Source organism: Sus scrofa, chromosome 8 (genome assembly GCF_054392235.1).
Source record: "Sus scrofa isolate SSC_HxYL_T2T_F1_AM1 chromosome 8, Sscrofa_HxYL_maternal_Yorkshire_Landrace_v2.0, whole genome shotgun sequence".
Classification (NCBI taxonomy): domain Eukaryota; kingdom Metazoa; phylum Chordata; class Mammalia; order Artiodactyla; family Suidae; genus Sus; species Sus scrofa.
Window position 1 is genome coordinate 124,122,744 of NC_139390.1, and position 27,066 is coordinate 124,149,809.

General features: G+C 34.4%; 1 protein-coding gene and 1 long non-coding RNA gene across 19 annotated transcripts in view; one reads left to right on the forward strand and one right to left on the reverse strand.

Moving 5' to 3' along the window:
- Positions 1-27,066, reverse strand: part of LOC106507803 (uncharacterized) — a 638,301-nt gene that overhangs the window by 423,115 nt on the left and 188,120 nt on the right. For all 16 annotated transcript variants that reach the window (XR_014813302.1, XR_014813299.1, XR_014813291.1 and 13 more), the window contains exon 3: positions 22,616-22,675. This is a non-coding gene — a long non-coding RNA (uncharacterized LOC106507803). The remainder of the gene's footprint in view (positions 1-22,615; positions 22,676-27,066) is intronic.
- Positions 1-27,066, forward strand: part of TACR3 (tachykinin receptor 3) — a 59,771-nt gene that overhangs the window by 13,829 nt on the left and 18,876 nt on the right. For all 3 annotated transcript variants that reach the window (XM_003482466.5, XM_084973298.1, XM_084973297.1), the window contains exons 2-3: positions 10,564-10,752; positions 12,681-12,831. In XM_003482466.5, coding sequence (XP_003482514.3) covers positions 10,564-10,752; positions 12,681-12,831 — 340 coding nt within the window. The remainder of the gene's footprint in view (positions 1-10,563; positions 10,753-12,680; positions 12,832-27,066) is intronic.

Sequence of the window (27,066 nt, forward strand, 5' to 3'; positions counted from 1 at the left end):
ATCAACATCTCCCATCAAAGAGGTACATTTGTTACTATTGACACACCTAAACTGGCTCATCATAACCACCCAAAGACCATAGTTTACATTAGGCTTTATTCTTGGTGTTGTACATTCTATGCATTTGAGCAATTATATAATGACACATCTCTACCATCATGGTCTCCTCCAGCGTATTCTCACTGCCCTAAAGATTCTCTGTGCTTTGCCTACTCAACCTTATTCCCCTCAACCCTTAGCAAACACTGATCTTTTATTTTTTATGCCCAGAGTTTTGCCTCTTCCACAATCATATAGTTGGAATCAAACAGTATGTAGCCATTTCAAAATGACTTCTTTCACTTAGTAATTTGGATTTAAGATTTCTTCATTTTTTTTCCATGGCTTGATACCAGGTTTACTTTTAACAATGAATAATATTTCATTATGTGATATATCATAGTTTATTTATTCATTCATCTAATGAAGGACATCTTGGTTGCTTCCAAATTTTGGCAGTTGCCAATAAAGCTGCTATAAACATACATGTTCAGGGTTGTTTTTTGGTGTGTGTGTGTGTGTGTGTGTGTGTGTGTGTACAAAAGTCTTCAGCTCCATTTGGTAAATACCAGGGAGCAAAACTGCTGGATATTACAGTAAGAGTGTGTTTAGTTTTTTAAGAAGTGGCCAAAGTTCTTAAAGTGGTCTTCCAAAGTGGCTGTATCATTTTGCCCTCCTATTAGCAACGTTGCTTCTGTTGCTTCACATCCTTTCCAGCATTTAATATTGTATATTTTCACCCTTCTAATCAGTGCATAGTTGTATCTCATTGTTCTTTTAATTTGCATTTACCTGTTAATGTATGATATTGGGCATCTATTGGTATGCTTATTTGCCATCTGTTTATCTTCTTTGGTGAGGTGTCTGTAATCCTATACATATGTTACATCTTTTATAATTTCTCACAGTCCTTGGATATTCTGTTATGTTTATTTCAGTCTTTGTTTTCTTTGCTTTTCAGTTTTTATGGATTCTCCTTATATACCTCTAGCGAAGAAATTCTTTCTTCAGCAATGCTCAGTCTACCAATAGACCCATCAAAGGCATCCTTTATTTCTGTTAGAGTGTTTTTGAACTCTAGAACTTCTTTTTGGTTCTCTCTTTCTTAGGATTTCCATTCCTTTTGCTTACACTGTCCATCTATTACATGCTGTCTACTTTATCCATTGCAGCCCTTAGGGTATTAAGCCAGTTGTTTTAAATTCCTAGTACAACAATTCCTACATCCCTTCTACGCCTGGTTCTGATGCTTGCTTCATCTCTTTAAAATTTCTTTTTGTCTTTTGGTATTCATTGTAATTTTTCTTAATAGTTGTATATGTTGTTCTAGGTAAAAGGAACTCCTATAAATACACCTTTAGGAATGTGGTAGTGAGGTGTGGGGAAGGGGAGCATTCTAGAATCCTATGATTAGGTCTCAGTAACCTAATTTAGTGAGCCTATTCCTCTGTTCTGTGAACTTCGCACGTGTTTATTTTTTTCTCTCCCTTTAAATGAGACAGGATGGCTAGAATGGGCTAGAGTTGGCTATTTCTCTTCTCCCACATGGAAGGCTAGATGGGGCTGGGCTCAAGTATACCCCCACCCCCACCTCCCTCGCCACCAGGACAGCTAGACTCTGATAATACTCCAGCAGATTAAACCATGGCCAACTAGCTTCCTCTGACTGTAGACCTTATTAAGAACAGTCTTTGGTGTGTTTCAAAATAGTTCCTTTTCCCCCTTCTTCCTGCCAGAAGCCTAAGGGTGTGTTTCTCTGATATTCATTATCGGATCATGGTCGAGTTTCTGGAAGTAACTCTCACAATACTGTCAGAGCTCCCTACAATATTTCAAAAATGTGTATCAATAATATGAAGGGAAAATGTAATATTCTATATAGAGCAAGACAAAATTATTCTTCCACAATTTTACTTTGTAGAAAGACCTAAATATTCATATGCTTCCTCATTTCTCTGTTATTCTGTTGTTGATTTACTTGTAGAAACCTGGACAGTAGTTCTGCCTTTGCTATAACTTGTTCCATAGGATACATCCTAGGTTTTATTACATATACCTATTCCTATGAGGTTCTGCAGTTACAGAGGATACCTAACAATCCTTGCATAGTAATTTCTGTTCTTCTCTATTTGGATATTTTTAATTTGTTAATTTTTAATTTGCTAATCTTTAGGGGAAAACATTCTAAAAGTTTCAGTAAAAAAACAATCCTACGAGCAACATATATAAAGAATTGTTGACATAATGAACCCTCCTCTGCAATTACATCACATTTGTCTGTTCAAATCTTTTTATCTTTACTAGTTATTGTTGTTTTGTCTTCTTATTTTATCGGTTATTGAGAAAAGTGTGATAGTCCAACTATGGGAATATATTTCTCGTTTTAGTTCTATTTTGCTTTGAATATTTTGAAGCAATGCTTATACTAGTCTAAGACTATTACACTTTCCTATGAGTTCGTCCTTTTTATAATTATGGAATGTCCCTCTTTACACTTAGTAACATCTTACGCTTTAAAGTTTAATTTTTATGATATTTATATAGTCTTTTCTTTTGCTTAGTGTTTACATGGTAATCCCCTTCACGCAAACATTTTAACACCAAGAATGTCTAATATTATTAGAAATCATAAATTTGATTACATCCTGTGTGGAGATGTAAATTCCAGTTACACAATTTTTACCTTAGTTTTAAATTAACATATAGTAAAATTAATTTTAATTGATGTACAGACCTAGGATTTTTTTTTTTTTAATCGCTGTACATGTGGCATATGGAAGTTCCTGAGCCGGGGATTAAATCTGAGCCACAGCTGTGATCTATGCCACAGCCATGGTAATGCCAGATCCTTTAACCCACTGCAACAAGCTGGGGATCAGACTCACATCTCCACAGTATTCTGAGCTTCTGCAGTTGGATTCCCACAGTGGGAACGCCAAGATCTAGGATTTTTAATGCATGAATAGATTCATGAGGCAGTCACCACTATCAGGACCCAAAACAATTTCATCACCACAAACTGCCTAATCCTATACCTTTGAATTCACACCCTCTCTTTGCCCTAAAACTTGGAGAGCACTGATTTATCTTTTACCACTATAGTCTAGTCTTTGGGGTAAAAATGTCATATTAATATAATCATACAATATGAAAACTTTGATGGGTTATTTTCACTCAGCATAACATCTCTGACATCCAAGTTGCTGAGTGTATCAAAAGTTTGTTTCACTTTTTTTTTAATTGCTGAAGGTATTCCATTGTATGGAGGCAGCAAAGTTTGTTGACTCATCTACTCTTTGCAGGATATTTGGGTTGTTCCTGATTTTGCGCAGTTATGATCTATTCTATTCATAGATCATAAACATCCATGGAAAGATTTTTGTGTGAACACAAGTTTTCATCTCTTCTAGGGTAAATAAGTAGGAATGGGATTGTTGGGTTGTATGGCAAATGTATACATAACTTTGTAAGAAATCGTGAAACTGTTTTCTGCAGTGGCTATACCATGTTGTATTCATACCAGCAGTATGTGAGAGTTCTACTTGTTCCAGATCCTCATTATCAATTGATATTGTCAGAATTTTTGTTTTAATTTTAGCCACTTTAATGTGTATAGCTATATCTTGATGTGGTTTTAATTCATATTTCACTGATGGATATTTATGTTAGACAATTTTCATGTGCTTATTTGTCATTAATATATATTCTTTCATGAAGTGTCTATGCAAGCCATTTGCCAATTTTTAAATTGGATTGTTTTCTTACTATTAAGATTTTATTTTTAACAGCCGTATTGTTAAAAATTTTTTACCATAAAATATACTCATTTTAAGTATACAATTTAATGATTCTTAGTAAGGTTTTGGTGATATAACCAACAACATAATTTAATTTTAGAACATTTCCATTCCCTTAAAAAGAAATAGCACTTCCAATTTTGTAGTCACTCTCTGTTCCACACATAGCCCTAAATAATCACTAAGGTATTTTCTCCTGCTGTAGATTTGACTTTCCTAGAGATTGATATAAATGGAATCATCTAAATCATATGTAGTCTTTTGCAGAGATTTCAAATTGTTTTCTTTGTTTAATTGGCTTATATGACATTAAATTGTGAGAGTTGTGGGGTTTTTTTATTGCAAGTCATTTATTAGACATATTATTTGCAAATATTTTCTCTTTGTGGTTTGTCTTTTTACTTTCTTCATGGTATATTTGAAAAGCAAAAATTTTTAATTTTAAAGGACTACAATATCATTTTATTCTTTATTGTCTGTGCCTTTGTAGTGTGAAGATTCAGTTCTATTTTTTTCTGATATTTTTACAGTTTTAGATCTCATATTTATATGTGACCTATTTGGAAGTTATCTTTGTATGTGATGTGAGATAACAGTATAATTCATCTTTTTGTGTGTGGATAGCTAATTATCATATCACTGTTATTGAAAAGACTACAATTTACTCCCCCTGAATTGCCTTGGCACATTCATCATAAATCAATTGAACATAAATATAAGTATTTCTGGACTCTTGATATTTTTATTTCATTGATCTATATGTCTATTTTTATGCCAGTATTACACTATCTTGATTACTGTAGCACTGTGATAAATTTTGAAATACTGAAGTATAAGTTCTTCAACTTTATTTTAATTTTACAAAAGTTTTGACCATTCTAGACCATTTGCACTTCCAAATTATTTTTAGGATCAGTTTTTAAATTCTGGAATTAGAATAGGAATTTTATAAGGATTGTGCTGAATCTTAACAATCAATTTATAAAGCACTGTCAGCGTAACAATATTGAGTCTTCCAATCCATGGACATAGACTCTCTCTTTATTTATTGAGGTTTTCTTTAATTTCTTTCAAAAATGCTTTGTAATTTTAAATGTATACTCTCAATTCTTTTATAAATTTATTCCTATATTTGTTACATTTTATTAATTTTTTTTTTGTCTTAGTGCCATTTCTTGGGCCGCTCCCACGGCATGTGGAGATTCCCAGGCTAGGGGTCTAATCAGAGCTGTAGCTGTCGGCCTACGCCACAGCCACAGCAATGCAGGATCTGAGCCGCGTCTGCAACCTACACCACAGCTCATGGCAACGCCGGAGTCTTAACCCACTGAGCAAGGCCAGGGATCGAACCCGCAACCCCATGGTTCCTAGTCAGATTCGTTAACCACTGAGCCACGATGGGAACTCCAAATGTTATTCTTTTTGATGCTGCTGAATAGAGTTTATGAAAGAGGGGGAGGGAGTGGGGGGGATTGGGAGCTTGGGGTTAACAGATGCAAACTATTGCTTTAGGAATGGATTAACAGTGAGATTCTGCTGTGTAGCACTGAGAACTATGTCTACATACTTACAACGGAGCATGACAATGGGAGGAAAAAGTACGTATACATGTATATGTAACTGGGTCCCCATGCTGTACAGTGGGGGGAAAAAGTGTGTCAGGGAAAATAACAATAATAAATAAATAAATACACAAATAAATAAATAATGAAGTTCATTTTCAAATTTGTTCATAACTAGTATTTAGAAATATAGTTGATTGAACTTGTATCCTGTGACCTTGCTGAACTTATTTAAGAATTCTAATGGGTTTTGGGTATTTCAGATACCTTAGGATTTTCAAAATGGAAAATCATTTCTTCTTCTAATAAAAACAGTATTACTTCTGTAAGTAATAAAGACAGTATTTCTGTTCAATTTGAATACTTCGTATTTTTCTTTCTTCTTTTATAGTTGTTATTGTTGCTATTGCTCGTCTTTTTAATATCTGATTTTTCTCTTTAGTTACATTTTAATGATATCCCATTAAGGTAATTTGAGCACAAATTATTTAGTGATAGAAAATGATAGGAAAACAAATTTTTTAAAGTGCCTCCATTCACTCACTAATTTAGTCATACAATAAATATGTATTGGGTGCCAAATATATGCTATCACTATCCTAGATGCTATGAATATATTTATTATCCAAGTATATATTCAAGAGTATATTATCGTCCTACTTTGGAGGTCATCTATTACATTATTTCTTCCATTTGAACAGTCAAGTAAGCATTTACATCATCGCAACTTAAATAGCCAAACTTTTGGAATGCCTCTGCTTGATGGACACCATCATTTCTCTGACTTTAAGGACAATAGAGTGGAATTGCCACAGGCCACCTCAGAAAGAAGTTTAATATGGTTCAGGTTCATATTAAAATGAAAGTGAAGGAAATTAACTCCTAGTGCACCCAAAGAACTTACAGAGTCTCCAAGGATAACACTGGACATTTCTATTTAATCACTGAAGCATAGACCACTAATTGCTCCAACTGGTGTTGCACAGAAGACCTTACTACTCTTCATACAGGAAATTGTTTTAAAAGGAGAGATTTGAAAGAGAAATAACCTATACTGCACTACCTTGATGGAAGAGTTTCTGTTGAAGAGCTAGGACAATATCAAAGTGTTTTTTTTAATACTTATATCAGAGTTTTGACATGAACTTATTTTTCGTTCCACTCTAGCTAAGAACCAGATTAAATAGTTATTTTTATTTGTTTTTGTCTCAAGCTCACCACAAAAGCTTTTTTGGTCTCATGTTAATTTCATTTTATTCAACATAGTTTAAAGTGTTTAAGGTTGAGTGTCTACTATGCCTGATTTTATCTAAGTCTCCCTGTGTACAGTGTGTTATTTAATGTCATTTTTACCTCATAATCATACTCTATGTTATGTTTATTATTTCTATTTTTAAAAGTTAAAAAACTATTCTTTTTTAAAAATTGTGTACACACTGAAGTTTCCATTTGTAAACAATTATTCACTCATCCATCTGTCCAAATATTCAACAACCATTTGCAATCACTATTCAACAGTCATGTTGACTACTATAATACCTTGTTAGATGCTACAGAACACAGAAAATAAATCACAGCTACAGTGAGCTAAAACCAAAATATGAGCACAATGCTGTTGCAGCACTGAAGATGTAAAAATTCTAGACAGAGAGAGGGAAAGAATCCATAGGGATTGCTCTATAACCTGAGTGAAAATTAAAGGATGGGTGGAAGTTTTTCAGTCATAAAATAGCATACAGACAATAGAAAAATCATTCCAGCAAGGAAACCAGCATGTGGAAAACATGAACTTATTATCTGACCTGGATAATTTCCATTTTCAGTGCAGATCTACTATCTATTCTGTTGGTGTGTGGAGAATGGTAGAGAGAAGCTCAAATACCTAGGAAAATCTAATGTGATCATATCAAAGATATATATTTCTTTAAAGGAGTGAGATTATATCTTGGATTGGATCATTTCTTCTCAAAGTCCAAAGGGTGTTTATATGCATTACCCTGAGGATTCATTTTCTTCATACTTATTGTTGGGCAAATTATTATTCCTGGAGAGAGTCACAGAATAGGAAATATTAATGCAACAGTGAATTCCCAATTACCAGTTTCAAATTGGTCTTCAGCAGTGTGTGGAAATTCTACTAGGTTTCCCTTTCTACGTCAATCTTTTTTTTTTTTTTTTTTTTTTTTCCTGCACCCAAAGCACATGGAAGTTCCTGGGCCAGGGATCAAAGCTATGCCACAGCAGCAACCTGAGCTGCTACAGTGACAATGCTGGATCCTTAACCCGTGTTGCACCACAAGCAAACTCCAATTTCAACATTTATTTTCCTCAATCATTAACATAATTTAGTTCCCAGTGGTAATGCTCAATTCCAAGCAGTAATCATCTCTCACCAAAACGAAAACAAAAATGAGGTAACTTAAGTCCATTTCCCTCCTTCAATCCATTTTCCAGACTAAAATCTGATTACTCTCTCTCCTGACTGAATCACCTCAATTACTTTCCAGAGGAATTCTATGACCTGCACTACAACTTTGTCTCAACTGGCTTTCCCTCTTCATTTCCAACGTTTCAATTACATTAGCCTTTAGTTCCTCAAGTGCACGATGTTGCTCCCATCCTTACGCATCAAATTGGTTTCCCAGGGCTACTGTAAAAAAGTAGCACAACTGAGGGGCTTAACAGAAATGTATGTCACACTTTTCTGGAAGCTAAAGTCTGAATTTAAGGTGTTGGCAAGGGCCATGCACCATTTGAAACCGGTGAATAAATTCTGCCTTGCCTCTTCTTAGCTTCTGGTGGATTGGGGCAGACTCTGGCATCCATTCCCAAGTGCCATGCTCTGTATGTTTCTCTGTTTCTACATTTCTTCTGTATATCTTATACTTAATTAGGGCCCACCCTTCCAATAAAGTGCTAGTCAATGAGAACATAAATTTATTGTTGCCATACAATTCAAATAAAGCAATATTCTACCTGTCAGGAAATAATTTCTCTAACATTGAAATAATTAGCAGAAAAAAATCGATATAAAATTTGCAGTTTATTTTCAATTTTCTGTGCTGTCGTAGCTGTATAGGACTCTAAACTTACTCATGTTACTCAGTTTCTCACTTTAGTCTCAAAAAAGTCAACTATCTAAACATTGAAATTACAATTACAAATTTCCAGGGCAAGCAAAAGATTATGATAGAAGAAATACACAGTTTAGTACAACAAAATTTATTGTACTAAGTACTGTGTCTAACTCTGGAAATACCATAAAGCAACAGTTCAATATAATAAGAGAAATGCTATGGTGACTTATATTCCACATCAGTAGACAGAAATGACCAACCACAATTATTGCCTTTATATGTTTGACTTTCATCTTTGCTTTTGCACATAAATGCTTTTGGATTTAGAGACAAAAATGCAACCTCTGATTCCTTGGTAGGCATCTACTTTATACATATTTTTCTTTATCTTCAGTAATTCCATACATGAATAGTTATATTCAAAGCTATAATCTGTACCTATATAGAGTTTGAGGATTGGAAGAACTGGCTTAGAATTCCAGTTCTAACTATATGGGACACTTTAAACAATTTACTTAAACTTTGAGCCTCAGTTTTCTTTTCTATAAATTAGAGGTAATATTATTATTTGTTATTCAAGTTTTCTGGATATTAAGTATATATATCTATATATGTATTGTGTGTAATAAATTGTCTGGTCATACTTAGCAATCAGTATATGTTGCTAATACTAACTTTACCAACAAAAGCATGAAAGGTGAACCTTAAACAGTTTTCAGTTTCACACATGCGCATTTTATTTTTTGTTTGTTTTACTTTATTTCCCTAAATCAAGGTACTATTTTAGAATTATTTTTTCATAGCTAGCATTCACTTTTGCCTATTAGCTGTCATATATAATAACAATAATACTTCCTTTAAATAAATTATAACTAAAGTTAATATTATGAATAGTATATAAATTCCAATATATCTACTGAAGATCTAATTCTGCCTAACACTTACAAAAGTGAAGAGCAGTAAACAAATTCATGAATTATCCTTATTTTGAAATACCTATTCATAAGATTAAATGTTTTTGGCTTACATAATACTCATTCTTTGATGAAAGTGTTGCCTTTGAAAATTCCAAATAAAAACATATTTGAGAAAAACAAAATGGCTAACAGTAAAAATAATATAATTTAAATCATGTATTTTATTAACAGATATGCCAAAATATAAATAATTCATTTAATGTTATTTTCTAATCTGAATATTAGCCATAATTTTGTAATTAGCCATATTATCCAATTTAAAACTGGAACTTGATTCTTCCAGGCATACTGTTTCTAATTCCCAAGTGAATAAAGCCTGACTTCTGTTATCATATTCAAGAGTTTCTAATTTCTCAAAAAGTTGAACTCTAAAATCATATGTAAATATATTTTTAGAACATTAAACATATTTTACTATAACAATTCTATTATACATAGTTATAAGATATACACTATGAATATTTATATGTATGAATTCAATTTTGGAGGTACTAAGAAAGCATAGCCTCAATCAAACTCTATTTATTCATCCTTATCTAAATCCTGAACTTGTCTCCGGATTTTTCTGAATGGATATATTGACAATATCCTTCCTGGGGACTCCTTATCTTTGTCAATCATGTAGATATTATCCATACTAGTTCTCTAGAATTTTCTTCTAAAAAAGTTAAACACACAGAAGAAAAGTAGAGATTTAGGGTATAGAATTCATATTTTTAAGCACTTACTACACACCTTTCCAATTCCATTCAGCAGACATTTAAGAGTTCTCATAATGTCAGGCACAGCATCAAACAATCAATATCTTTCACTTATATTACTCCTATTGATCTTGACTTCACCACTAAGATAGGCCTGTTCTTATTTCTATTTCAAAAATAATGAAGATGAGGTTCAAAAAGGCTAAATAAGTGACAGAATAGGACTTGAATCTTGATCTTATTCCTAAGACTATGCCATAATTATTCAATGCTGCCTCTATACAAGCAAAATTTTTATCAATTTGCTTACCAGAAGAGTGATAAACTTGGCCCTTGAAACTCCTTTGAAATTCATTTTAAACTCTGCTGACAAGAGAGCCAACAAAACGGTTTTGTTTGTTTTCATACAGGTATATGGCCATTATTGATCCCTTGAAACCCAGACTCTCTGCCACAGCAACCAAGATTGTCATTGGAGGTATCTGGATTCTAGCATTTCTACTTGCCTTCCCTCAGTGTCTTTACTCCAAAATCAAAGTCATGCCAGGCCGTACTCTTTGCTATGTGCAATGGCCAGAAGGTCCCAAACAACACTTCACGTAAGTTAATTCTCTACTACATTTATCAATTAAATGTATTGAACACTTAAGGAACTATAAGTTGGAAGCAACAATTAAGCAGATAAGACATACACATTTCTCTCAAGGGCTCACACATAACTTGGGAAGAGGAGACATATAAAAATACCACAATATGATACGGTCAATTAGTTTGTATAAGTTAAAAAGGTTTCTAATTGGAAAAATGTGATGACCTATATATAGGGTGGATCTGGAGAGTGTCTGGAGTAGGTGATAAGATCACCGGAAATGAAAATGCAAAGCAAAGTGAAGCTGTATCAATTGAGAAATGAATGAGAAGGGAGGAACTGAAACCCAAAACTGTGGACTGCTCTTTTAAGAAGTCCAGCTGAAGGGAGGGAAGTCTTGGTGGGTTCTTGGTTGTGTTCCTTTGTTTTAGCATTAAAGAAACTTAAGCACTAGATTTGAAAGGAAATGGGAATGATATATGATAGAACTTGGTATTTCACTGTTCGGACCTACCTTAAGAAAAGCAAATGAAAAAAAATTAAACGTAATTGTGCAATTGTTTGCAATTTTTATTCTATTTAAATTTTATTTCAATAAGATTATATTTAGTGATATGTTTTTTCCTTTAAAAATAATAAATTATGCTACTGTAACAGTCATCTTTGAAAGAGCCATTTAATGAAACGGCCCTACTAAGAGTCCAGATTTTTAAGGAAAAACATTAGTAAGTATTTACTGAAGGAAAAGCAGGCAGCAGGTATTAAACTGAGGACTACATGCTATCCATTACATATTATTAATGCATCTTAGTTGTATAATAACAAAATAAAATTAATCATAATAAAATTATTTGTTCACTGACTCAATTTCCCACTAACTTTAAATTAATACTTTAAAAGCTACCAGGTATAAGATAGCAAAGAGTTTTAAGATTCACTTTACAAAAAAACACAGAGATTGAGAAGACAGCATAGCAAACTCTTTAATTACTTTAAAGTGTTCCTAAGACAGTGGAAGCCACACAAGTTAATACAAACTCTAATTTGGCTATTATGTTATTGGTTGCCCTTCTTATTCCTCCCTAATCACATCCTTATAATTTTGATTGAAAGCTATGAAATTCCAGAATTAAAGTTGATAATTTATAGTATCATGATTTTGGTATGACTAATACATCCATATGTTATTTACCAATAATGATGCAATCAAATGTCACATGATTTTCGAAAAATTCATGTAAATGTTCATATAGAACTTCCCAGGGCAGGGATTGAACCTCTGCAACAGCAGCAACCTGAGCCACTGTAGGGACAATGCAGGATCTTTAACCAACTGAACAACATGAGAACACCTGCAAATGTCTTTACCTGATTTCCAAAATCACAGTCAAATAGCTTGTTGATCCAATGTGACTCAGAGTATCTGTTTACATTTTTTCAATGAATGCAAAATAACTTATTTCAAATATGAGAAACAATTTATTTCAAACATGACTGATGTTGCAAGAAATACAGAATAGTTTTACACAGGAGAAAATATGTCAGTTGATCAGTTTATTCTCTCCTATCTCTTTTCCTCTTAATTATATATTTAATTAGGTTAGCTCAGCAGTTACCAAGCAGAGGAAAGGCATTTGACTTGAACAACTTCTAGGTCAGAGGAAACATGTGTAGTTTAAAAGAGCACTGCAGTTCAGCTATAATTTTCGTATATATTTCATTTGAAACATAGATTGACAAAGATCACCTGGTAGCATCTGGATGGTTATAGGTGACAATAGTACAATATTTTGATGGCTTTGTAAAATGAAGACTTGGAGAAAATGTGGAAATAATCTTTGGCATGTATTCAATTATAATTTAAAATAGAACATATTCAAAGTCTTACTATTTCATTCTAATATGCTCTTCAGCATTTGTTTTTCTTACTTCTTACAGTTACCATATTATTGTTATTATACTGGTGTACTGTTTCCCATTGCTTGTCATGGGTATCACATACACCATCGTTGGAATCACTCTGTGGGGAGCGGAGATCCCAGGGGACACCTGTGACAAGTACCATGAGCAGCTAAAGGCTAAAAGAAAGGTACTGTTTCATGTAATTTACTCAGCACTTGTGTAAATTATGGCACGTTTTTCATCTTCTCTAAGCTTCCAACCACTGTAGTTGGAAGTAGTTCTACACAGTTGGAGTAGTTCTTTCAACTACATGGACACTTCCCTTAAAAAACACTTCAACAATTTTAAAGCACAGTCACTTCCTTACAGAAAGACTTTTTATTTTTGCTTTATTATCTTATGAAGGAAAATTTGTGACCCTACATTCAGGTAGATAGATAGATAGATAGATAGATAGATAGATAGATAGATAGATAAGCAGACAGACAGACAGACAGACAGATAGATTTGATTAGATATAGATATACATCCTGAACCAGAAACAGGATTTTGTTTATATTGCAAATAAATATTATTCTTTCTTTTAAAAAATCTGATTAAAATCAAATGCAGTTTAAAACTCAATGTAGAACTCATTTCCAGATCATTTAATTCTGATTCTCATTTTACTTATTTTAATTAATCAAGAATCTGTATTTAAGATAGCTATAAGATTTTATCAAGATTTATACTTAAGGTAAGTTACATTAAGGATAAAATCAGTTTCCAGAATGGCCTAAAGTATTATTCGTACAGATATTTTCAGAAAAATTTGTATTTTGGCTGATGGACATCATTAGAACATATCTGCTTTTTTTATTATGAAATTATATAAATATTTTAACCCATCAGGACATGATAAATATCTATCCAGTTGGGCATTTTAAAGCCTCGTTGTCTTAAAGGAAAGGAACTAAAATCAAAGTTAAAAAAACACCTAAAATTTATGACAGATACAGATGAAATTTTTTTTAGGGCCACACCCATGGCATATGGAGATTCCCAGGCTAGGGGTCAAATTGGAGCTGTACCTTCAGGCCTACACCACACCACAGCAACACTGGATCTGAGCCATGTCTGCAACCTACACCACAGCTCACGGCAAGGCTGGATCCTTAACCCACTGAGCAAGGCAAGGCTTAATTTCTGAACCATAATGGGAACTCCCATAAAATATTTCTAACTGAAACAGTGACATGTAAAGACAACTAATTTCTTTGGTCCCACTCTCTAATTTCTATTCTACCTGGGATACAACCTGCAGTCAGGAATACCTCCTATACCTGAGTTTGCATTGACTGAAAATCCTATTTGCTTTGATTAAATTTTCTCCCTGCTCTTTATCAGTGGCAGTGGATAGGAATTATTTCAAAAATACTAGAAAAGCTCCTGTATGTTCCTTTCTGTTTTGCTAGTAGTACTTAAAAAGTGGAAGTTTTTTTTTCCCCCCCTTTGAAAAAGATAAGAAAGGATAGCACTTTAGGAGGAAATATATGCAGCCCTTGAGTGCTTGGTAATCACTTGAAAAGATTTCTAGATGGATTATCCACTAATATTTCTCATTCAGTAATTGTGGGTGCAGGGAAGACTGCAATCAGGTTTATGCATCATGGATTTCTAAAAGGAAAATTAAACTTTGCATATAAAATCAATAACAGGTATTACAACACAAACACACAGAAATCTATCCCATTTCTATACACTAATAGCTAACTATTAGAAAGAGAAATTAGGAAAGAATACCATTTACGATTGCATCAAAAAGAATTAAATATCTAGGAATAAACTTAACCAAGGAGGTGAAAGACCTCTCCACTGAAAACTATAATACCATGATGAAAGAAACTGAAAAAGACACAAACAGAAAGATGTTTTGTGCTCATGTACTGGAAGAATTAATATTGTTAAAATGTTTTTACTACCCAAAGCAATCTATCGATTCAGTGCAATTCCTATCAATATTCTAATAGCATTTTTCACAGAGATAAGGCAAATAATCCCAAAATTTATATGAAATCACAAAAAACCCTAAATAGCCAAAGAACTCTTGAGAAAAGTAAAACAATGCTGAAGGAACCACACTTCTCAATTTTAAATTGTTGTTATGAAGCTATAATATAATCTGACATAATTATAGTATGGTATTGGCATAAAAACAAATACATTGATCAATGAAACAGAATAGCGAGCCCAGAAATAAACCCACACATAAATGGCCAACTAATTTACAGCAAAAGAGCCAAGAATATACAAAGGACAGTATCTCCAATAAATAGTATTGGGAAAAACTGGATAACTACATGCAAAAGAATGAAAATAGACCACTATCTTACAATTCTCAATACTTCAGAACATGGGCTTGCATGTGAGAATAGTATCAATTGTCAATTTTAAAAATCACTCTTTATGTGGATAGATTAGATTGAATCAAGCTCTTCCAGTAGTTTCATAATGTGTTTTCTATTTACAACTTAGACCTACCTGAAGTTTATTTTTATAAGTTGTGGGATGAGATCCCAGTTTTATTTTCTTGGTGATTTCCTACTGTACCTATGACCATTTAATGAGTAATTCCTCTTTTTCAACATTAACTTAAAATGTCACAATTATCATATTCTAAATTCTCCAATGTGTTTGAGACTTAGTTTACATGCTGTTCTATCTGGCTGTTCATGCATTATCACCACAATGGTTAATTCACCAAGCTTTAGAATGTAGTTTAATATCTGACAGGGAAGCTTGCCATCCATATTTCTTCTTCTTTTTTTTTTTTTTTTGGCCAAGCCCATGGCATGCCAAAGTTCCAGGCCAGGGACTGAACCAGTGCCATAACCATAACCAGAGAAACAGGAGTGACAATGTTAGAACTTAACCCATTGAGCCACCAGGGAACTCCTATTCCTTTTTTTCCCAGGATTTTCTTAGCTATTCTTACTTGTTTATTTTTATATATAAAATTCCATAAAATCATTTGGTTTCAGTACATGCTAAATACTTTAAAATGTACCTGGCAAATAGAACGGTACTCAGTAAACGGTACTTTAGGCACCATACTGTGAATATATTTGCTAGTGTTGTGGAGATCGGAAAGCGCCATGTGGTAGAAAAGTAAAGAGGTAGAATATAAAATAGGCCTTTTTTCTTTTTAAACATAATATGGACCAACATTTTATAGTGAGTCACAGTTTGTAAATAACTTCTAGAATTTTTCCATTTTACAGAAAAATGAAACTGAGTCTCAAATGTACAAAATTACTAAGTGACAGAACTTGGACTTGAACCCTGGACAAAAGTTTTTATAGTTGAGTCCTTTGAGAGAATTAGCTCAAAGGGCCAGCTTTCAGAATGGTACTTTATATCTGAATATTATTTGTATTACACAATATGCATTCTCATACACTGACTGTGTGAACCTTCAGAATATGCCCAGGAGGTAGGGCTATTAATTCTTCCATTTTAATAAATCAGGAAACTGAAGCTCTGAGAAGGTGAAAGGTGTCTAAACACATATTTCTGGTAATAGGGCAAGTGGCGTCCATTCAGGCCTGTAGAATGCAAAACGGCCATTCTTTCCATTACATTGAACTGAAAAGAACTGTCAGCCACCCTTAGCCAATCTTCTGCCCATTTTCTCATTTATAAAATATTAAAATATTATTTTTTACGGATTTTTTTGATAAGGGCAAATAAAGATAATGTATGTATTAAAGTATCTGGTACCTAATGCTCATAAATATGCAATTCTAATCTGCACTTACTTTCTTCTATTCTTAAGTCAAAAATAAACCTAATCATGATCACTGGTAAAATGAATAACACTTGCAATAGCTCTATAAAAGCAACTAGCATTTATTGTGCTTGTTACATGCCAGGCACTTGATTTAGGTACTTTAAATAGATTAGCCATTTGAATGCTGACAACCACATGATAAAGGCACTATTGTTAGTTTTCCTTTGGCAGATGAAGAAACAGTCATTAGATGGGTTAAGTAACTGCCTAGTCTATTGAATGATAGTCAGGATTTGAACCCAGAAAACCTAATTCTAGAGAGTATATTCTTACTTTCTATATTTTACTGATCATTTCCATGCTTTGCTCAAGGTGCAGTGGTCGTAAATAAGATAAAATAATTCTTTCCCTAGTTTTCTATTTGTTTAATAACCAGTAGTACAATTTAATAATATTATTGCAATATTTGTTGACATATTCCGAGTTAAAAGAATATGTGGGTTAAACTAACCAAAATATATAACATTGTTTTTTTAAGGAAAAGTTATTTTCCAGTACCAGTAGTCAACTTAAAATTTATTTTTAGTACCACCAGTCAACATAAAAATTAATTCTTAGAAAACATTTTAACAGTAAACTGGGACTGCATGCAAGTACTAAAGTGAGGAGGCATCTATTTTTACATAAGCAAAGATTCACACTAAAATCTGTTTTTGATTGTTAAAAATTATAATTCAGCTCAATATATTGTGGTTTTTGTTTTTAGTTCAGATGAGTTTTTAACACTCTAAATCTCCCTTAACAAATTCTCCTGTAACACCCTAAGGAATATTGATATTAATGGTCTTGCTGCAACTACAACAAACTCCACAGTAATTACACTGCCACTACCAAATATCAGTAGACAGATACAAATGCAATTGTTTTTCCTTTTTTTTTTTTTTTTTTTTTGTCTTTCAATGGCTGCACCTGAAGCATATGGAAGTTCTCAGGAATGGGGTTGAATTAGAGCTGCACCTGTGGCCTATGCCACAGCCATAGCAATACCAGATCCAAGCCACATCTGCAACTTGTGCCATGGCTTGTGGCAATGATGGATCATTAACCCATTGATCAAGGCCAGGGATCGGACCCTCATCCTCACAAAGACAATATCGGGTCCTTAACCCGCTGAGCCACAGTGGGAACTCCCGTAATTGTTTCTTATATTTGGAGAAAATCTAGGTTTGTAAAGCTAAATGAGCACAATGTTTTTTTTGTGTGCCAGAGAGAGAGAGAGAGAGAGAGAGAACTAGGATGGAGAGTGATAGATACGATACAAAACAAAAGAAATGCCAGGCTTTGTAATTCCATGGAAGGAGAACTGGTTGCCAAACCTGGTGTTATATTTCAGTACTATTTTGTTTGAATCATCACTTTTCTCTGGGCTCATATCTTATTTGTAAAATGAGAAGACTGAACTAGATTACCTCTGAGTTCTCCTCCAACTGTAAAAATCCAAGACTGAAGATTCATCGATTATTTATTTAACATCTAATGTAGACCAGGCATTGTGCACAAGTGATTTTATTTAAAATTTTTAAAATGCTATGAACGAGGATATTTCAGGCCAAAAATATTAGTGGGCCAAGCTCATAAGAAATTTTCTAATGGGTTCTGTGCAGCTGATTTTTGATAGAGCCAAAGTTTACCCTCATACCTTTGACCCCATGCAAGTAACCAGTCACCTACTGGTTGTACTATACTGTTGTCTGCAAGTAATTTATTGTCCAGGGACTGGAATTGGAAGACCCACATTTAAATTTAAGGTCAGTTCAGCATGGAGCCCCCTCCATTCGAAAATAAAATTATTCTTCTTCTAATTTATAAGACTTTGGTCTCTAAGCATTTTTCTCTCCAGGTTCAGCCACCCATCCATCTCCTTCTTGTCCTACCCTAACTCTATTTAATTGGAGGAAAGAAAAAATACATGCTTTCATCTATGCCTAGGTAAGTTTTTCAAAGGAGTACTAGAGGGCCAGAAAACAGGAAGGAAAATCACAGGAAGCATTAATACATAGAGTATCCATTTACAGTGCAATGTCATGTTGTTTTCACATAATACTTCCATGTCCGTTATGTATATAAATATTTTTATATATATGCATAGTAAATATGCATAATATATTTTATACGTGCACCAGATGACAAGGCAAGGGTGCAAAAATGGAGTCCAAAACTAGCTCAGAAACCATAAGGAAAACTTTTCCCAATTCTATAACCACTTTTTTTCTAAATTTAATGGCCACACCCACAATATATGGAAGTTCCCGGACCAGGGATTGAATCTAAGCCACAGCTGCGACCAACACAGCTGCAGCAACACTGGATATTTTAAGCCCCTGTGCCAGGCCAGGGATCAAACCCCCACCTCTAAAGCAACATGAGCCACTGAAGTCAGATTCTTAGCCACATGGGCACTCCAATTCTATAAACTTTTATAGCACACAGCCTAAACATTATTTTATTTTACTTCACAATAATGGTCTGGGATAAATAGGAACAGTTTTTTCTTACTTTAGAGATACATAAGTGGAAAAGTTGAAGCTAGAGAAGGTAATGGTGTAATAGAAAGGGATCAATGTGAAAACTTTTAAAAATAATCACCAGAGTTTGGTGACACAAAGACTGAGGGAAGCAACGTGGAGTCGCCACCATGCTCTACAGTAGAAAACTGACAGAACACTGTAAACCAGCTAAACTGAAAAAAATAAAAATCATAAAATAATAAAAAAATAAGTCAACTATAATGGAAAAAATAAAAATCATAAACACACACAAAAAAAGACTGAGGGAAAGGAAATAGAAAAATTCTATCTAAGAGACTTAAGTGCAGAGGGAATTAGGACATTATTGACAAGAAATGTGGAGTCTGTGAGAAAATACAGCAATTTTGGATGAAAAAGATAAATTCTCTTAAGGAAAACACAGCAAGGTGGAATACTCTCTCTGTGTGCAGCTGGAGGTATGTTCCAGCAGAGGGAGCACTTATTCTTTTTTTTTTTTTTTTTGTCTTTTTGCTATTTCTTTGGGCCGCTCCCGCAGCATATGGAGGTTCCCAGGCTAGGGGTCGAATCCGAGCTGTAGCCGCTGGCCAACACCAGAGCCACAGCAACGCGGGATCCGAGCCGCGTCTGCAACCTACACCGCAGCTCACGGCAATGCCGGATCCTTAACCCACTGAGCAAGGGCAGGGACTGAACCCGCAACCTCATGGTTCCTAGTCGGACTCGTTCACCACTGCGCCACGACGGGAACTCCGGAACACTTATTCTGATGATGATGACAACTGTTGTTATTACTGCAGGAAATGTTTCATATTTCTGTAATCCATGAGCACAAGTTCATATTCTTTAACCTATGAGCACAGGGTATTTTGTGCCCTAATTAGAAATTTTCATAAGAACATTATTTCACACCCTCTGAATGATGCAATAATTGTGAATACTGGTACACCACATACTGGGAATACAGGTGAGCACAAATTCCTCCTCATTTCTCCAGCTTTTTCTTCCCAATCTCCATACCCTCAACCTCCTGAAGCACAAGTCAAGGAGTAGAGAAAAATCTTTTTGCCAGATGTGCCAGTTTCTATTTATATTTATTTCACTATTTCTACCTTTTACTATTTCTAATTTAGTTAAAAGAAAATATTCTCAAATAACACTGAAAAATTCATTGATAACATTGTTCCTCTTTATTAGAAGATAATAGTTAATAACAGATTAATAAAATATCATTTGAAAAAGACAAGTTGCTAACTGATGGTTGCCACAGGTAATTTTGTGCTCTCAAAAGTAAGAAAGTAGGAGTTCCTGTTGTGGCTAGCAGGTTATGAAACCAACTAGTATCCATGAGGATGTGGGTTCGATCCCTGCCTTGCTCAGTGGATCCAGAATTTCTGTGAGCTGTGGTGTAGGTCACAGACATGGCTTGGATCCCGCATTGCCATGGCTGTAGCCGACAGCTATAGCTGCGATTCGACCCCTAGCCTGGGAACTTACATATGCAGCAGGTGTGACTCTGAAAAGTAGGAAAAAAAAAAAAAGAAAAAGAAAAGAAAGTAAATACGACTTGTCTTCTATCTTTGCATCATTTTGCATCATCTTCACACAGCTTGTGTTAATATTAATATATAGTCTTTTAGCTTCTTTGCTAGCAAGAGATGGCTTTACACTTGTTTATTCAGCATAGTGATAGATTGATTGACTTTTTGGTAATAGCCATTCAGACGTGTGTGAGGTGAAATTTCACTGTGGTTTTGATTTGCATAGTGATACACTGATGGATACTGACTCATATTTTCAGATTTTCTCTAGTTTCTATTTCAAAAGACCTAATTTGTTGGAAAAAGAACCAACTTATGAAAATCTGTGTTCCAAAAAACAGAATAAATACAATTAACCTAAAGTGTAAGACAATGATCTCAAGAAGCCACCTGGTAATTTTTTTAATGATTCAACTGAAGGAAGAAATAATTTCATTTAAATTCATAGTTAAGTGAGCTACCATGGACCTTTGGAATACAGAGATTCAGTTAATAGAATGGTGGACGGCAGGGGATATACTCGTAGGCTTACGTGATGCACATCTCCCTAACAGATTTACTAGCCTAGCAATTATTTCCATGAGCCTTCTGTTCTGCTCCAGGCCCTCAGCTGGTAACAACAGCTATAAATCTATTCTTAAAAACAAAAATCCTTTCTGAAACCCAAAGAATACATGAAATACATTTTTTTCTTAGTGTTCCTTTGGTTGACAGCAGCTAGGACATGAAGTTTGCTATAGTCAAGGGCTTTCTGGCACTAAGGAAGATTTCTGCTGTGCTATGAAGATACCGCTTCCTTGGCAAGAGAGAATTCTCTTTAATGAGGAATTAGAGTAGCACTCTTCTCCATTTCTAGCAAGCTTATCCTTAAGCAGAAAGTAATTGATGAAGCCGTTTTTCTGTTTGTTTGACTTGAAGAATTTATTCCTTTATCTCATCCCCAGTTGGCAGTTTTCTTTTTTAAAAAAAAATTATTAGGATATAGTTGACTTATGAAATTGTGTTAATTTCAGGTGAACAGCAAAATGAATCAGTAATACATATACATATTAAGGCATTTTGCTTTTGACAGCCCTTCTATTTGCTTTTTCTCCTCTACTATTTTTTCTTCATTCCTTCCTTAGAGGAGACAGTTCCTTTTCAAATTATTTTTCCATTCCATCTTTACATAATCATTGCAATAAGAAACCATGCAGTCTTTTAAAGTGCCTAGAATGACACCTCTCTGTGTCTAACCTCCACATAGTGCTACATAAGTGATTCTTACTCCTTTGATTTTGGAATAATAGCTAGTTCCTGGTAACCTCCTCTTTTCCTTTACCATTATTTATTTCATATACCCATATTTGAACTAACTTCATGTATATTGCCTTTTTTTTCATGTGTTCTGAATGACAAATGTAAACTTTACTGAGGATTTTGTACACTAGTCCAAAGGGAGAATTTGACTCTCAGAACATAAAACCCCTTAGCATTTCTTCTCAAGTCAGCTCCCAGGTAATTACATGTGTCTCTTCCTCTTCATCCCCTTCTCCCTTTCCTTCTCCCCCTGCATCTTTCCTTCTTGCGAACTCTACTTAACCAGTTTCTCTGCCTCAGACCATTCAGCCATAATTTTTCAAGACAAATTTAGCACTGTTCTTACAATGCAAACTACTGAATCACAGTTCCTATGATTCAAATAATTCCAAACTTGCAACCCCTATCTATATCCATTACCCTTCTCAGCAAACAAAATACTCCCCAGATACTCAACTTCACCCTCCTTCAAGTCAGGAGAAGATTATAAAGAGAAAACTCATGTCGTTTTCTATTTCTGCCACACCAGCTTGCATGTGAACCCGTTCTGCATGTGATTCTAATTGCTTGCTCCAATCTTTTTCAGATGTCTTTCTGCTACTGTTTTCATTTTTATTTCATTTCTAAAAAGATTTCAGAGACTTTCCTCTACTACTTTGTTTAAGTAGTAGATCCCAAAAAGAGTATGATTCTCTGTACTTCACTCAGCATATTCCCAAACACAAGGATTTTTCAAATCATCTGTATTTCTCCCAAATCTATCTTTTATTTGGAAATACTTAGAACAGGTGAAATTACATTTTGAATACTTCTTACCTTTGGATTCTCAGGTATTATCTTCAGATAATTCCTTCCTCATTTTTTCTCCAACATGATCTGAAATACAAATTATACAAATCTCTGAAATAGGGATTTTTAAAGCATTTTGCCACAGCCATCTAAGCCCAGATGAGAATGATTTCCACTGACACTTCAAAGGAACATAAACATGTTTCACATATTAAAACTGTAAAGGAAAAGAGCATCCTAAAAGAACTGAAAACGATGGAGAGAATACTCGTTACACACCAAAGGGAAACTCCAGTATTAATTACAATAAACAACAAGCACTTCAAATGCTACTCATGCAGATGAAAAAGCAGAAGATCAAGTACTAGGTGATAGTTCCCTTCATACACAGGACCTCACTGGAGACTGAAAACTAATGAATGATGACCACAGGCTTGTTTACTATAATTAATCCAGCCTGAACAACAGAGAGTGTTTTAGCTTAGATAAGGCTTCATGGAGAACTAGAAGATACTTTTTCATCACTTGACTGAAAAAACAAGCCAGGTCTCCATCATTACAATACCCGGAACATTACAGTTTATCTTCTAGACATAAGATTTCATGAAGCATCTCCTGGAATATTTCATTACCAGGCCACGTATTTTTACTACGTGGAGGAGTAAAAGGAATTCAGAACAGTAAGCACAAACTCCAGTGCCTGAGGCAATAAATAAGTCAACTTAACATTTACTTAAGGATCACCTGTAATACAATGAATGGGAGACCCGATACCTTACCATTCCTTTACTATTGCTTTCTTAGCTTCTTCCTATAAGACATTTGAGAATTTAGGCAGTTTGAGCAAATGACTCAAAGGTAAAGTGTTCACCCATACTTTCCTCAAGTCTCATAGCCTGAGATGGGAGCCATAGTTCAGGAGCATTTTGTTATAATGATCTTATTTCTTAATACAGATAAGGCATATCAATGGCTGCTCTGTTGCATTCTATGCTAAAAAAAAAAAACAAAAAAAAAGTCATAAGCCAAAAGGACTGTTTTCCAGCACATAAATTTGTTCACGGTTTTTTAAAAATTGTAGAGAAAAGTCAGAATCTCTGTCTTTGGGTGATTTAACAAGACAGATCAGATTCTCATTTCTCTGAAACGGGTTGCTTTGCACACAACCATCTTTTTCATCCAATTAAAGTAACATGTTATAATAGTAGAGCTGGGAAAAGCTTATAGCTTTATTTATATTAATTTTAAGTATCAGGAGAAAGAATGAATCTATTCATTTTGAATCTTTTATCCAAGAGAGTTGCAGTTATACTTCAATTTGAGAGCAGATAGATCTAGCAAATGAGCTCACAACATTCCCATCGATTATTTTGCCCTACAATTCATTTTGATTAAAAAGCTTATATGCACTTTATTTTTGGAAGTGTGATTCTTAAAGCTGCTGAATACCCTTCCCTAATCACCTTGACATTGGCCTCTTCTGATTGCTCCTTATAACTGAGCTCCACATCTTCACAGCAACACAGTTCTTCTGCAGTATTACGTTTGCATTCACTTCAGTGTGGGACTGGGAGTTCAAGTGGCCACAGATTGCTGACTAGGCTCACTGTCTGCATGCTTATCAAGCTGCCGCCACCCTCCTTTGGTCACTGGCTTCTCGTATTCTTTATCCGCACCTTACCTGTGTTCTAGATCCTGGGCACTACCTTCTCTAGAGTAGTCATCCATGAGTTAAACCATCTCTCTTCTGAGCCATGATTTCACTCACTATGATTCTCCCTCAGAATATAACCACTCACATCTCTTCTGTCTTGTGTTTTTACATCTGGTCTCTTCTCTTGCTTAGCAATCTTTTACTCCTCTGGCTAATGTTTGGTGGCTTCCAACACACCATTCTGCAGGAACTACTCTTGCCAAAGTTACCTTTTCCTTCTTTGTTGCTAAATTCACTGGATATATTCAATCCCTGACCTGACTGACACAATAGATACCTTTTGATGACTCCCACTTGAGAAGTCTCTCCTTCTATGTATGAAATTTGCCTTCTTTCTCTCCTCAGGCCACCCACCCTTCTTCAGTATCCTTTTCTGACTTTCTTTCCTCAACCACTTAAATGCCACTCTTCACCTCAGAAGCCCATTCTTCATGTTTTATAGCTTTCATATAGAGTCTTCTTTGGATATTTCATCCACTCCCAGGACATCAACATCTTTGAAAATTACTTCCAAGGAGTTCCCTTCATGGCGCAGTGGTTAACGAATCCGACTAGGAACCATGAGGTTGCGGGTTCAGTCCTTGCCCTTGCTCAGTGGGTTGACAATCCAGCGTTGCCATGAGCTGTGGTGTAGGTCACAGACACGGCTTGGATCCCATGTTGCTGTGGCTCTGGCGTAGGCCGGTGGGTACAGCTCCGATTCGACCCCTAGCCTGGGAACCTCCATATGCCGTGGGAGCGGCCCAAGAAATAGCAAAAAAAAAAAAAGAAAATTACTTCCAAATTGACATTAACATTATTCCAATATTTAGACTTCTGTTCTGAGCTCCAGATAAAATTCTATGACCATCTCTAGCCCCAGCCCTATGTTTAAAAGACATTTCAAAATAAGCTCATCAAAATGAAATAATCATCTTTGTTGATTCTTTGAAAGTCTTCTTCCTGTTTCATAGAATGTTACTAATATCCATAGAGTGGCCAGACAAAAAGATATTAGAAATGATCTATAACATCTCTCTTTCCTTAACTGAAATTCAGTCAAAGTCCTTCAAATTAACTCTAAGAACACTCAAATACATATTTTTCTTTCCCAAGCTCCTGCTCTACTTTTGTTAGACCTACATAATTTCTTGCCTAGATTAATATACTTGTCAACTAAAGATCCTCCTGCCTCCATAAAATGTGATTCAGATCAATTCTACACTGCCTTCAAAGTTATCGCTCTAAAATCTGAATTTATTAATACTCTCCTTAAAAATCCTTCACTGGCTTCTCTGGCCCTCTCTAATCTCACCTCCATCTATTTCTCTCAATTTCTTTATCAGTATATCATATGTTACCTGCTATATCCAAGTCAGTCAAACTATTTGTAGTACTAGCATAAGGGGTGAACTTTGCATATTTTATTTCTGTGACTTCTCTCCCCACTCCCTCTGTGACTTCTCTCCCCACTCCCCCATCCTCTTTCTGTTCCTCTCACCTGGGTAGTTCCTATTTGTCTCTCAAGTAGTATGACAGGCACTTCTTCCTCTAGAAAACCTTTTTGAAACCTCTACCTCCAGTCTACTTTCAGTGTTTGTCCATGTGCTCCCATGATGTTGCATGGCAAACTCTAGCATGCAATTTACACTATAGAGGAAATTTCCCTTTGCTTAACTATCTCTTCCAACAAACTTTACAAAGCTAAAGGGCAGGGTTCATGTCATATTCATCTTTAAATATTCAATAATTTACAGAATATCTAGTGTAACTCAGGAACTATATAATGCTTATAAAATGAAGGAATGAATCTGTTTTCTTAGATTTTTCTTTCTGGTTACCAAATGCCCTTGAAAGAAGACTTAAAATCAGTGTAAATTCGATTTAACTAAATTCATAGACACTGAATTTTCAGTATATTTCATTTTTTTTCATTCATTTTTTTTCTCTACCTACAAGCCCCATGGCATTTTGAGGTATATATATTCTCTCTTAATTGCCATTTCTCCTAGATGCCTGATGAATACAGTTATTTTCAAAGTGAGGATAGATGCTAATTAAATTCTTCATTCCTCTATTCAAGTGAGCCTTTACTTTAAAAATAATTATTATTATGTATGAAAGTTTACACTTATTTATAGGTAAATTATTTCAAAGTGAATAAAAGTTTGTTTCTTTGCTTATGTCTTATTAAACTACGATTTAAATGATTCATGATTTTCTAATATTTACGGCTCAAATAAAATATTAAAAGACACAACTCGTTTGGGCTCTCCAAATCTGGTTTTCATTTCTGATAAGACATTGTACACCAATTCTTGTTTTATGAGTTGCTAGCAAGAATAGACTCTGGCCAGAAATAGCAGCAATTAATGTGAACTCAAAACTTCAATAATTTTGTAAATTTAATGGTTCTAAAAAAATATTTTTCTCTTCTAGTAGAAACAGAAACAAAAGAAATGTCTTATTGGAAGTCCGTAATTTTGGAAAGCGATGAGACACTGACAAAATGTATCAAATATTATCAAGTACTTAATATCAAGTGTTTACATAGCCAGAACATCTAGTGCTTTATACTGATTTCAAGATTGTTTTAAGATTTCCAGAGGAAATTTTTGGTTTTACACTTTCCAAATATCTCCTAAAATTTTAGACCTTTTAACTTATTACATCCGTTTCTGTATTTTCATCCGTTTCTGTATTTATCAAAGTTATTTAAATTCCTCACCTATTAATTGAAAAACCCATTATTTTTTCTTGATTATGGATCACATTTTTATATTAT